The following is a 12,950-nucleotide window of genomic DNA, read 5'->3' on the forward strand; positions in this document are numbered from 1 at the left end:
TCTGTTTTTTTTCTACCCATCAACCGTAACGTTTCCATTCCGTACGGACGTTAACGACAAGCAAGTGTACTAGATGCATCACGGGCGCGGGACGATAGACACGCGGAACAGAAACGTGTGTGCAATCGGATCCGAACCGAATCGATCCGATTCGATTTCCAGCGGTTTGTTTGTTTGTTGCATCTGGGCAACCGCTGGTACCGGATTCAAGGCGAGCAAGTGGTTAGATTTCTGTACGTGCGAAAATTCCGTAGGTTACATCAGGATGACCTCCGCGGCAACGGGTTTTTGGATCATCCTAGAAATATTTCCAGCTGGCAAAAAGGAAGCTGTCGCTACCGTTTTTTTTTTACGTTCGGCTTGCCGTTGTCCATGTCCATGTAGTGACGGTGTGCATGGTGGTGTTTGGTGTTTTGTTGCTTTCCGTCAAGCTCGGTTTGTTTGCTCCTGTTGCTTTCCAACAGTCATCGCACCATACGGTGCGTCATGGCAGTGCGCGCGTGTGTGCGCACTGGATGCGAAGGATGCTGCGCGTCACGATGTTTTGCGCTAGAGCGCGCGCTAGTTGTGCAAAACACAGCGCAACAACTACCGTTCAATGCCATTTACATTAAGCGGGTTTATTGTGCGTCCAGATTGGCTAACTAAGATTCGGTGTATGGGCACGGAAATTTGCAAAAATGGTAAACACTAGACAAACGGCACAATCTGAAGGTCGGTAACGGTGTTGAACTGTCCTTAAAATCTGCATGTGTCTGAGTCGGTTTGTTTCTATTATTTGCTCGCATTTCTCAATAAAAGGAATCCCTTTAATAAAATACTGCTCAAAAAAAGTGTGTCCGAAACGGAACTAAATCAAATTCAATAAACAATAATGACAAACAAAGTTCATCACCCATAGATAATTACGTCAGCGGACACTAATCGGTACATCCGCACACGCCTGATGTCGGTGGCGCTGTCTGCAACGCACCCATCCACACGGGTTTAGCACGAGGTGCTGCGTAACGCTGCAGAGCGTTACTGCGCGCTATTTACATGCTGTTTGTGTCCCCCGTACGGTTGTTTACTTCGTACAATACGGGCGCGCTCGTGCACTGGCTTCACTATTGATGACGAAACAATTGCACTATATTGGGAATTTTTGTTATGACGATTACAATAGGAAATTGCCTGCCAATCAATACGGAGAATACTTCATACTGTTTCAGTAAACAAACACCAATATCGAACCGTTGCACGCGCGGGGTAATGAGTCAATTGAGAAAATGAAGCGTTACATAGCGTTACGTTTTTTGAAAAAGCTTCATTTCATCTGGTTTTCCGAGTGCGTGTCTGTGTGTTCTTTTTGTTTATCTAAGTAGATACAAATTAACAAATAAAGAAAACTAATCTGACATTGATTATTCTTGTTTTGATTGCAGATCAAAATGCGCGATTCCATACCAGGCGTACGTACTGATCAAACACCCTTTTTTGTTTGCTGTGGATTTTATACATACATGTTGACCAAACAATGTTTACTTCGCGCGAAAAAAAGCGATCCGACACACCCTCGAATTTTCATATCAATTTGCATGCCATTGTGAAACGAATTACTGGCTGTCACCTAAAGACACATTGGTATGCTTATTTTTTAAATAATGGAAGTGATGGTATAAGACCACACACACACACAAATAGAAGTGGAAATATATTGACAAAATAAACACAGACCCTGTTGTTAAAGGCGCTAAAAATAAATACCATTTAGATACATCCAGTTAGCGAACAATCGCGAACTAACAAACAATAAAAATAGTTACAAAACGAAACGATACTTTAATAAAGAGCACAACAGTTGAAAGGAAAAACAAAAGACAAATAAATATAAATAAAATACCCACAACAGACCAGGTAACTTGCAAATAGTTTGGTGGACAAACATCCTGCAGCATGTGTGTCGCAGTGCGTTACATGTCAAACGAAAGGGAAATTTAGCAAACTCCCACTCTCGTACATATCCTCTGTGCACCTTGGTAACGATATCCGAATGGTGGGAGGTATTTTTGTTTGTTGTTATGCTACACCGTCCCGTGTATAGCGTGAGGTCTAATTAGAGGGGAAATCTAGAAGCTCGATCAACAACTCAATTTATCCCACTTGGCGCAACAATGTTGTGATGCTGTTGTTTACGAGTTTCAGATTCACTGTTGTTTGCTACCGTTTCGGTCGTTTGATGGTCATTGATGGTAGTGAAGGGGAGGGGACCGTTACCAAATTGCAACACTTGTCATACGTGGCGATCGCACGTCACACCATAGATACTAGCACAATGGAGCAGATAGCTAAACATGGGTAGAATGTTTATCGTTTGATAAAACAGTTCCGAAAACCACAACGAGTGCGCTTTTAATTGAGAACCGTATCGATACACGCATTTCCGGTTACGCAAAAATGGTTTTACTTCTTAGTAAACGCTTAAAAGTAAGTAACGTAACCTAAGTAAGTAAGTGAGTAACGTATGTAACGTAAATAACAAGTAAGTAACGTAAGTAACAAGTAAGTAAGTAAAGCTTAGTAAGTAACGCTTACATAGTAACACTTAAATAGTAACGCTGATATTCTTGTACAAAGGACACAAACTTTATGTATCAAAACCTGCGGAGCCGAATAAAAACATTTAGAAAAAAAACACACAAACATCTAGGTGACAAATGTGCAATATCATTTCCCTGCTCTACAAAAAAAAGAAATTGATTGATGGAAACTCTTCTGAAACCGCGTCATCAAACGCGTCGTAAACATGGCTCCCTTCCAAGTACGTCACTCAAATTGGACGGCGTTTTAGATTGCGGTTCGGATTGTTACATGTGAGGAAGGAAAAAAAACACAAATTGCTAATACGTACAATATCTTTTAATTAAAACAAACCGAAAAAAAAATAATAATTCACACACGTATATGGACAGCGATCGTCCGACCGGCTCCAGTGTGCGACGTGTTATCAGCGATCCTGGCCCATGTGTGCGTGCTCCAAACATATACTCGCTTAACCGGAGCTGGTTGGAGGTTGTTTTTTTTGGCAAATATGTTTTTTTTTTGCCGAAAATATCTTGCCGAACCGCACACGCACACCACGCTTCGTACTACGCACTAACGTTCGGTTTAGCGTCGCGCTACCCGATGGTGCTTCGGGTTGCGGAAGACGCGAAGACAACCAAGAACTGTGTCCCCGCGGCGCGCGTATCACCATCCCGTTTACGCACCCGCAAAACGACCAGCGTCCACCAGCGTGTTTTGCGATAATGGGGGGCTGACCCCTTATGCACACCGGACACAATACAGACACACACACACACAGGTACAGCCACTGCCAAAAGTTGCAAACTCCAGCAGAATTTTGTACGCGTTCCCTCATTATCTCTTTCTCGCTCTCTCTCTCTCATTCTCTCTCCCTTCCTTTCTGCCTTATCTTTCGGTTTATTCCTTTCGGACTGTTCCGTTTTAAAGTTCGCTTTATCGAGAGACGAACAACAACAACGACAACAAAAAGTCCGAACGCGAAACACACCCTCCGCCCCTCATCCCGTACCCATTATTCCCTTCTCCCTTTCCGCATCGTTACATGCGTCAAACTACACCACACCGCTTCCTGTCCGGTGCCCCCCCGCTATCAAATCCAATCGATCGTTCGATCGTGCAGAAACACTGCCGGCATCGAGGTAGCCACCCGTTTTGCACCCAATACCATCGTGGTGGTAGTGGTGGTCGATGGTGGTGGCAAACGATGATTACGCGCCTGTTGCCCAGTAACGTCGCCGAAGGGTCGACCGGTTCGAGGGGGTTTTGTGGGGAAGTGGGTGAAATTGGCGGGGGGGGGGGGGGTTGGAGGGAGGAAGAGGGGTTGCGCGAAATGCGCGCGGAGTAGAGCGCAGAAGGAGATCAGCCGAGGAGCCCGAGAAGTCGGACACTTTTTATTCCCGCGACAAGCGCGAAGGCCCGTCAGTGTCGAATAGCTTCTTCAGGAGTGCACAGCACAAGCTCCCCCTTTTTAAAACACACCACGCGCTAGCCAGCGAGTCCTCCCTGAACGGAAACGGAAACTCAGCAAGCAAACAACGCCCGATTTAAAAGGCAAACGTCTACGTCTTGGTTTTTTTTTTTGAGTAACCACTGAGTGTCTTACGAGTGTGTGTGTGTGCGCCCATAAAGAAGCGTTAAAGAAAGCAGAAACACAGTCAATAATCTGCAAAGAATCTTCCTAGTGTATACTAATTCTAAAAAAAAGCGCTACAAAGTAAGAGAAAAAAAAGGTACGAAAAATACTGCAAAAGGATGCCTAATGTACGTAAAACAAAAGCAAAGTACCGATTCAATGCCATGGAAAGCTACAAAGGAAACAGAACCAGGATAGGAACGATAGAACCAAATTCACTCAAAACAACAATCATTTCGTGGAACGTGTAATAGACAAATTAAGGTTAACATTCCGACTAGTGTAATCATTATGAAGCCTTGTTTATGAGTAAAAGGTCCCATATCGAATTCTTGCATTTACACAAGTTTGCTGTTGTAGTAGTAGCTGTCAAAATTTGGCCCAACTGTCAAAATGTCTTTTATCAAAACCATCATCCGTCCCTTTCCGGCACCCGCTGTAATATTCGGATGTTTCTTGTTGAGTTAAATGAGAAGGAAAGGGAAAGTGAGCTCCAAGCGTGTACCAGCATGCAGGTCGCCAGCAGGGCAGGATAGAATTTTTCGTGACAGATGTGTAGCTTCCCAGTACGTGGTACGATCGGTACGATCGGCAGTGAAATTCGTGCATGGTTATTTTTTTGTTGTTGTGAGCTTTAGTTTGTGTACTGTGCCGCAACTTGTATGTGTCCACTGGTGTGTTTGTGTCTATTAGAGTGCGATTTGCTTTGAGTGTGTATGTGTCTTTGTTTCTTTTGAACTTCATCTCATCATCATCTCAACCCGTTCCAGCTTTCGTTTAAGGTTACAGGATCGACATCCAGCGTCCACCAGAAGTGCGCTTCATCCTCAACAGTGCGTGCAGATATTAACAACACACTATCGAGATGGTCCTGCGAAGCAAGGTGAGCACTTAGTTACGAAGATGCAACACAACATTCCTACCAGCTTAAGTACAGCAACAATCATCTCAAGTGAACATGCGTGTGTGTGTCTGTGTGCGTATTTCTGCATGAATAGTAGAATATGGACGATAAACATGTGTGCGGCGAATATTGGTTTATTAAACCAATAAAAAGAAAACGAATTCGTTCCCTCCACGAGACACGACAACAAGATAAACGCGCCAAGTCATCGCAATGTTCTGTGTGCCACAACTCGTTCAGCAGTCTGTTTGAACAACTTTGTTGTTTTTTTTTTGGTTGCCTTTTGTTTTTGGCTCGCACCACCATCCATGTGTGCGTGGGTATTGGAGAACGGTGACGAGATGTAGCTCGAAAATTCGAGACCGAATCTGTCGCCGAAAATTTCTTGGTGGCGATTGTGAGATTGCAGTCGGTGTTCGCTACCACATCGACTACGACGGGGGGCTCGACCGCACAGGACAGGTTTCACTTTTTGCGTGTGATCAAGCGAAGATCGGAGCAGTCTTCCGTGTCGGGAGTCTTTGAGACTCGGAGAAGTGGCATTGGAAGTTGTTATCTTGCTGAATGTCACTTGCAATGCCATAAAAAGGAAGAACTCGGAACCGATACGGCGATCCTGTTGCTTTCAAGAAACCGGACTATTTTTTCTCCTTCTTCTCTCTCTCTTCCCCTCTGTCCTCATCTCCATTTCATGCCGAATGCGGAAAAAAACTGCCGGTAGTCCTTCGAATGGTTGAAGGACGCTGCACCGTCCTGGCACGGCGTGTTAGTACGCCCAGCCAGTTTCACTACGTCAATCGTGATGCAGTGACATACAGGAAGAGTTCATCGTACGTCGTGAAGGCCGTATTGTTGTGAATCAGTTAGATTGAGCTAATAGAGAACCCACATGGACTGGTGCTACACGTGCAAATGCAACGCCATGCTGATGTGATCCAGCAGCACTGTGGAGAATGTTTTGCATAATGGATAGACCTTATGCTGTACTGTACCGTACGTGCCCAAGGGCAATGACGGCGAAATGGGCAAATTGATCTATTTGTACAAAAACCCACCGTGGCAGGGTGCTGTACGTTTTGCCACCATCTGTAGTACGCCGGAGACCTGGGTAAGACCTTCGCATTTGTAATTGCTGACACCGGGTTCTTGGTCCACCGTCCCCGCCAGTGGTTTGACCTCCAGACGAGTCCAACGCGAGTCCATTCGGCCGAACCGGTAGAGTTGTTTTGCTTTTGCCAGCAATTCCGTACACCATGGTCAACTCCCACATGCTAAGGGGTGCTACACTTAGCAGTTCACTCCTTTTATCACATCCCCTGCCTTCTCTCCCTCTCTCTCTCTCTCTCTCTCTCGTTCTTCAACAACCTGCTGTTCACCGAATGCGACCATTTCTGTAAGGGACGGTGGAAGGCAATTTAATTCGCGATCATTCGCTCACTCGTTCCACTTGCCCGTCATGTCAGGTGGTGGTGCTACTCGGTATACTATTATATACCGCTGTGGCTTCAAAACCCACCCCCCTTTTTGCTGGCCTTAATTAGCGTGCCTGGTAACACGCGTTCGAGTGCATGAACCTGTTAGTTTGCGCCGTAAACGGAAGCGCTACTCCTGTCAACAATCAAACATCACACACCGTCCAGCTCCTACAGATCAACTCTGGAGGCCTGTCCCGGCGGACGCCTAGCCAGCAGACGCATCAATCAAAGCGGAAGAACGCTCTCTATCCTGCTTCTGCCGTGCCAGAATTCAGGCCAACGTATGCAATATTGAGGCCATCTTGAGTTCTACTGCAGTTCAGTTCGGTGCTGTCATGATGGGTTCTTTGTTACCGGTACGTCCAACGTTTCAAAAACCTTATCTGCGTGCTACACACTGGTGACCTTGTCCATAGCTCCAGCGTAAATCGCATGTCTGCCGAGTTCTTCAGAATATTGGATATTTGCTTTCTTTTGATAACGAGGTCACAAAAAAAGGGTTTGGTCCATCACGACGTCACACAACAACAACAGTGCACACGTCAGGCAGGCTCAACAACAACAGAGCTCAGTTAACTTCATCAGGACGACTAGGCGAAGAGTAACGCCTGGTCCTGACCGTTATCACGGTGATGCCCGCGACCAAGCGCATGACATCGGCATCTTTCAATCAACTGCCGATTATGATTTCATCATGCTCCATTATCACGCGATTCCCTTGGCAACCGGGACGAAGTGTTCTCACCCATCGGCCAGGCGATCCTCGGTGGCGTCCTCCAACCGTTTTCCAACCAAGCAAGCATCCCGTTCCCCCATCGAACAGGTCCGCTCTCTTTAACGATCGGAATTGTATGTACAACAAATGATTATAGCGCATCGGCAAGGTAAACACCGTTTCGTGCAACCGTGGCAAAATAATAATGATTGATAAGCGCTCTCACTTCGTACAGCGGTGTGTTGCTGCCTTATCTGCCTTACTGATATGCGCCAAACGCGGAATAAGTATACCGATTTTGCAGGCGGTTGTTCGTTCTTTTTTTGTTTTGCTTTTTCGTTGTTTGCTTGTTTTCGCTGCTCAATTAATCAACATGCGAATGTGTGTATTATACATTGGGGGGAAAGGAGGCATGGTCGATACAAAAGGCACGCCTGTAACGCAATCGGATCATGTTATTTGCACAAGTGAAGTTGTTTGCAGTAAGTACGGACCATTTGGGCAATTTTGCAAAGAACAACACCCAAACAGAGAGGACTAAAACTGTCCAGATCTCGGAAGGTACGATGAGGGAATAAAAAACTCTTTGTTACAACTCACTATTGACGTCCATATAATTTTCAACTCCTAATATTTGTGTCCTCATTACTTAGTGCTTCCGCTTTATCGGAATAATGTCAGAAAAAAGGAAAAGAAGTGACCATAGGCTGATTTTTTTTTAGAGCGGAGTCCTCACCTCTTTTCCCCTTTCTTCACTGAGTGCAATTTGTACTCTGGAAAAACCACCCAATCAGATGATGATAAGCTTAAAATTTGCGGCCGATGCCGCAGTTAAAACATTTACTGCGTTACCAGAACAGATAACGTGAGCACACTAACGAGGGCAAACTACGTGATGTTGCTGTTTTTTTTTGTCAACCATCTATTCCGTTTTCGGTGCTACCCTGCCTAATGTGATAAAGTTGTCTCACCAAATCTACGCAGCTAATATAGCTCCATTGTAATGCGGATTGCCGCCCCCGCAGGCGTTAAATTGTGAATGAGCTTGTTGCTGATGTCCCTCTAATCCGTACGCTTTGCTTTTCTCTTCTCCTTGCAGAATCTTGTCCGTTACGTGTTCCAGAACCAGCACAAGCTAATCCAGCAGCTGCTTGTACAGGGTGGTCCAGTGCGTGCATGCAGCGGTCACGGTGGTACGCAGCAGCAGGCTCAGCTGCGCGTGGAGGAAGATGACAATTTCCCCAAGATTGCCGAGGTGCCACCGCTAGCGGCACCGTTCCCGATGACGATCGAGCATGGAGCCGACGTGGGAGAACAGTTCAAGGTACGGTGTCAAGCATGATGCGGTGCGGGTACGGTCTTGCATCAGCAGGTTCCCGCCGCTTGGATGGGTTGGTGTTGCGGCATCATGCGCACAACAACCGCACCGGGGGATTGATTGCGTCGCAGAAAACGGGGCAATCCCCGGTTGGTCGTTTCCCCGGCTAGGGGTCACCTCGAAAAGGGGTCAATGAAATTCCGAAGAGTGGCGTTCGGTATGCAAATCACGATACGGGACTGTTGTACGAACCGCACCCTGAACTTGACCCCGGGTCGTATATGTGTGTGCCGACGACTGGGAGACGGGATTGAATGTCTCCCGGGTTTATGCACGATTTACAAACATTGCGAAACTAGCGAAACGTACTATTTGCATACGGTCTAGTTGCATCGTAGCAATATCCCTTAAGAAATTGGATACGATATTGTGCAGCAGGTGCCTCCAAACTTTTTAGAGGGCGAGTCGCTTTGAGTTGAATAGCCACAGCTGAGGACCAATTTCGGTATCTACGGCCCGCGGGCCTTAGTTTGGAGACCCCTGTTGTTCAGGACACTGCCCGCGCTTGTGTCCTAGTATGACTTCAATGTTCTTAATTTCTTCTTCACCTCACCTCATTGCAGTATTCCGATCTCGGTGTTCGTCTGGCGGCGCCCCATCAGCTTAACCCGAAACCGGACGTTGACGATCTGGCATTCGGGAAGTACTTCACCGATCACATGCTCAAGGTGCCGTATCACCGCAGACTAGGAGGTTGGCAGAAGCCCGAAATAACCCCCATGGAAAACCTTAACCTACACCCGGCAGCTAAAGTATTCCACTACGCTATTGAGGTAAGAGATGCAAGCGCTACTCACCAGTACGGGTCTTCAATATTGATCGTTTCCAACGTTACAGCTATTCGAAGGCATGAAGGCGTACCGTGGATATGATGGGAAGATTCGTCTATTCCGACCGGAAATGAATATGGCGCGCATGAATGCTACCGCCTACCGCTCCGGTTTGCCCACGTTCGAGGGTGAGGAGCTGATCAAAGCGATGGCCCGATTGGTTATGATCGATTCAGAGTGGGTACCGCATACCGAATCTGCCAGCCTTTACATCCGCCCAACACTGATCGGCATTGAGGTACGTGTCCATTTCGACGCAGATTCCAAGGGGAGGATGGGGAGTTCTGCTGTGTACTATATCTTGTACCTTTGCCTTTCCACAGCCAACGCTAGGCGTTGCATCGTCCGATTCTGCCCTACTTTACACCATCCTTTCACCTGTCGGACCATACTTTAAGCCGGGCGCCAAAGGTTTAAAGCTGTACGCCGAGCCGAAATATACGCGTGCCTGGCCCGGTGGTGTCGGTGACCGTAAGGTTGGTTCCAACTACGGACCGACGATCCACGTCCAGCAGGAAGCATTGCGTAACGGTTGCCATCAGGTACTATGGCTGTACGGTGATGATCACCAGCTGACGGAAGTGGGCGTCATGAACATCTTCATGCTGTACATGAAGGAGAACGGAGGTATGTGCGCCTATTGATAGTTTCATGCTCATTATCTACTTATATCACGCGTTGTTTTACTACCAACAGAGCGCGAACTGATAACACCTCCACTGAACGGTCTCATTCTGCCCGGTATCACGCGCGACTCCATCATCCGTCTCTGCCACCAGTGGGGTGAATTTTCGGTCTGCGAACGTAAGTTCACCATGCCCGAAATCAAGAAGCTCTCCAAGGAAGGACGGGTAAGTACCTCCCCCCTTTTGGCTTACAACCGTGTGAGTTGATAAAATGTTAAATTTTATATTTCTTTTTGCTTTTTTCACATCATAGCTATTGGAAATGTTTGGCGCTGGTACGGCAGCCGTCATTAGCCCGATCGAGCAAATCTCGTACATGGGCGAAGACATCTTCGTGCCAACGGAAAGCCACGACAATCCGGTGTACCGGCGGCTGTACAACACGCTCACCGATATCCAGTACGGCAAGCTGGAACATCCGTGGGCCTACGTTATAGACTGAGGTGTCTTTGCTGCCGTGTGCATTATGAGTTGTACTCCGTCGCAAAACCAAGCTCAGCCAGTAGTATAGCAGCAGCAGTGTATCCAGTCCTATTTTCCCGTCCCAATCCTTCCCGTTTCTACTTCTATGCGCTAAAGCTCGAAACATTCCATTCTGCTGCTACACTACAACAACATCCTCTCTGTACATAACTATATTTTTTGCAGTAGATTTACTTTGCTAAGTCTCTCTCGTAGGGCATACCCACACATACATATATAATTTTCCCACCATCTCTTAGAGGATTTCATTAGAATCCACTCTGATTAGTAGCAGTAGCTTTCCAATAATCCTTTTCCAACAGTTTGTCCAAACTCCAAAAACCAAACCAGGTCTCCATTTGTTGGATTCGATGTCTGCAAAATTACTTGTGATAGTAATGTGTGTGTGTTTGAGAGAGAGAAGAAGAGAGCGAGAGAGAAAGAGAGAGAGAGAGAGAGAGGGAGAAAGAAAGAGAGAGCTCAATCCTTGCTCAGATTGGTAGGATACACGATCGATTAGAATAGATAATTAGCAATAGTACGCCATTAGTAAGCGCCAAGGTGTACACAAACCAGGTGTACCACCAAAACTCTCCCCCCCCCACCCCAGGGGCGCTCCCGTGAAGGCAGCATGATGTTGTGCCAGCAGTTCCGTTGCACTGCGTTTGATTATTATTTTTTTTTTGCTTTTGTAACGTATTTTTTTTAAATTTTGTGAGTCACAACATATTTTGTGACAATCACAAAATGGCGCTAGTGTACCATGGTGAACGAATGCACCATCTTATTGCTTACGGAAGGTAGCCAAAAAAAAAATAACGAAAGGAGATGCTGCTGCAAACGTGCATTTACTAGTACTGTAAGGTAGGGTTCTCTATTCCTTGTATTTATATATGTAGCTGCGTGCTGTGTGCAAAACTATCCTAAACAGTTCAAATATCAGCATCGGGTCTAGTGCGCAGTGATCGTTCTGTCGGGCTGTGCATTTCACTAGAAGACAGTAAAAAGCGGGGGGGCCCAACGCGTACAAAGCACCTAAACATCCAAAAAAGGCACACACACAGATAGAGAAAGTTTCTCAATGGAGAGCAGCTCACAATCCGTTCAAGTGACTCAACACTTAAGCACACAGCCGTATTGTACGTGCCATAGGCACTGTAATACATGGCGTGTGTGCTTTTATTTTATTTTTTTTTTTGCGCCTCACCTGTACGTTATATACCTTCAGGGTGTTATGGGGCGATTTTTACGATCGTTACCCCCTCAAAAAAAAAACTCACCCCCCAAACACATTGCTCCGGCCATAGCGACCGGGATGTATGGTTTTCTCTTGTGATAGGGCCTTTTCTTAGGTATTTGTTTTTTTTTTTAATTTAAGAAGAAGAAAAATTCGTCTTAGTTATTTCCCGCTACGCCCTCTAGCCGTAGTAGTAAACAGATTTTATTTTTCTTTATTTAGAAAAGAAATTTGTCGTACAAAGGAAGAAGAAAAGTGCATTTCCCCGAATAGTTGGCTCTTTTGTAAATATAGCGAAAAAGAGCTACTAGCTCGCTGGTTTACCGGATAGAAGCATTGTTTCCTGTTGTTTTTCTTTGTCTGTGCTCACTCTTGACAGGTGAACCGGAAACGAACGTGCGACACCGGGCGGCAATAGAGACTATCCTTTCCAACGTCCCAAATTTCACCGTTTGTGGGCCCGGGACGGATAGCAGCCGAATAATACCGCAAGCATAAGAATATTCCATATAATTAGCGTCTAGTGTTTTACAACGCAAGTGTCATAAACCACTGAACGTAGCGTTTTAAAGTGAACAGAAAAAAACGATAAATAAATTCATTGTGTTATGTACCCGCTAAATCTAGTGTGAAAGCAACCATCTTTTTTCTCTCTATCCGAACATTTGTAAGGTTCTGCGGTGTACGTTGGTTCCCGTCTTGGATCGGCCAAGAGATGGCGCTACTGTAGATCACGCAAATGTAGCTCCTTTTGAATGAAATGCGTGTTTGTGTGTTTTTCGATGGGTTTGTAAATAGTACAAAAAAAACTTTTTTCAAAAAAAAAATTAAAAAAAGAAAATGGCGTTTCTCGCTAAGGTGCCTTACTCTGCTCCCCACCAAGCACACCTCAGCACGGTCCCAGTTCCATAGTTAGATAAGTGGGCTCGTAAACGGTTGCAGCATCCACCAGTATTTACCTAATTGAATTCTACTTGACGGACGCTCAATCATGTTAAATCATACCCGCATACCGTCCCTATCAGCGTGCCGGCTCTATCAAGATCGGTTACGATTACCGCTCCT

At 45.9% G+C, this 12,950-nt stretch overlaps 1 protein-coding gene across 1 annotated transcript; it reads left to right on the forward strand.

Moving 5' to 3' along the window:
• The first annotated feature begins 3,964 nt into the window (after positions 1 to 3,964).
• LOC125771390 (branched-chain-amino-acid aminotransferase, cytosolic) lies at positions 3,965 to 12,507 on the forward strand. Its single transcript, XM_049442001.1, has 8 exons — positions 3,965 to 4,294; positions 4,967 to 5,081; positions 8,392 to 8,616; positions 9,234 to 9,443; positions 9,508 to 9,738; positions 9,824 to 10,127; positions 10,197 to 10,351; positions 10,440 to 12,507. Exons 2-8 carry the CDS (start codon positions 5,064 to 5,066, stop codon positions 10,626 to 10,628), a joined length of 1,332 nt encoding a protein of 443 aa, XP_049297958.1. The 5' UTR covers positions 3,965 to 4,294; positions 4,967 to 5,063; the 3' UTR covers positions 10,629 to 12,507.
• Positions 12,508 to 12,950: the final 443 nt, after the last annotated feature.

This window comes from Anopheles funestus, chromosome X (genome assembly GCF_943734845.2).
Source record: "Anopheles funestus chromosome X, idAnoFuneDA-416_04, whole genome shotgun sequence".
Lineage (NCBI taxonomy): Eukaryota > Metazoa > Arthropoda > Insecta > Diptera > Culicidae > Anopheles > Anopheles funestus.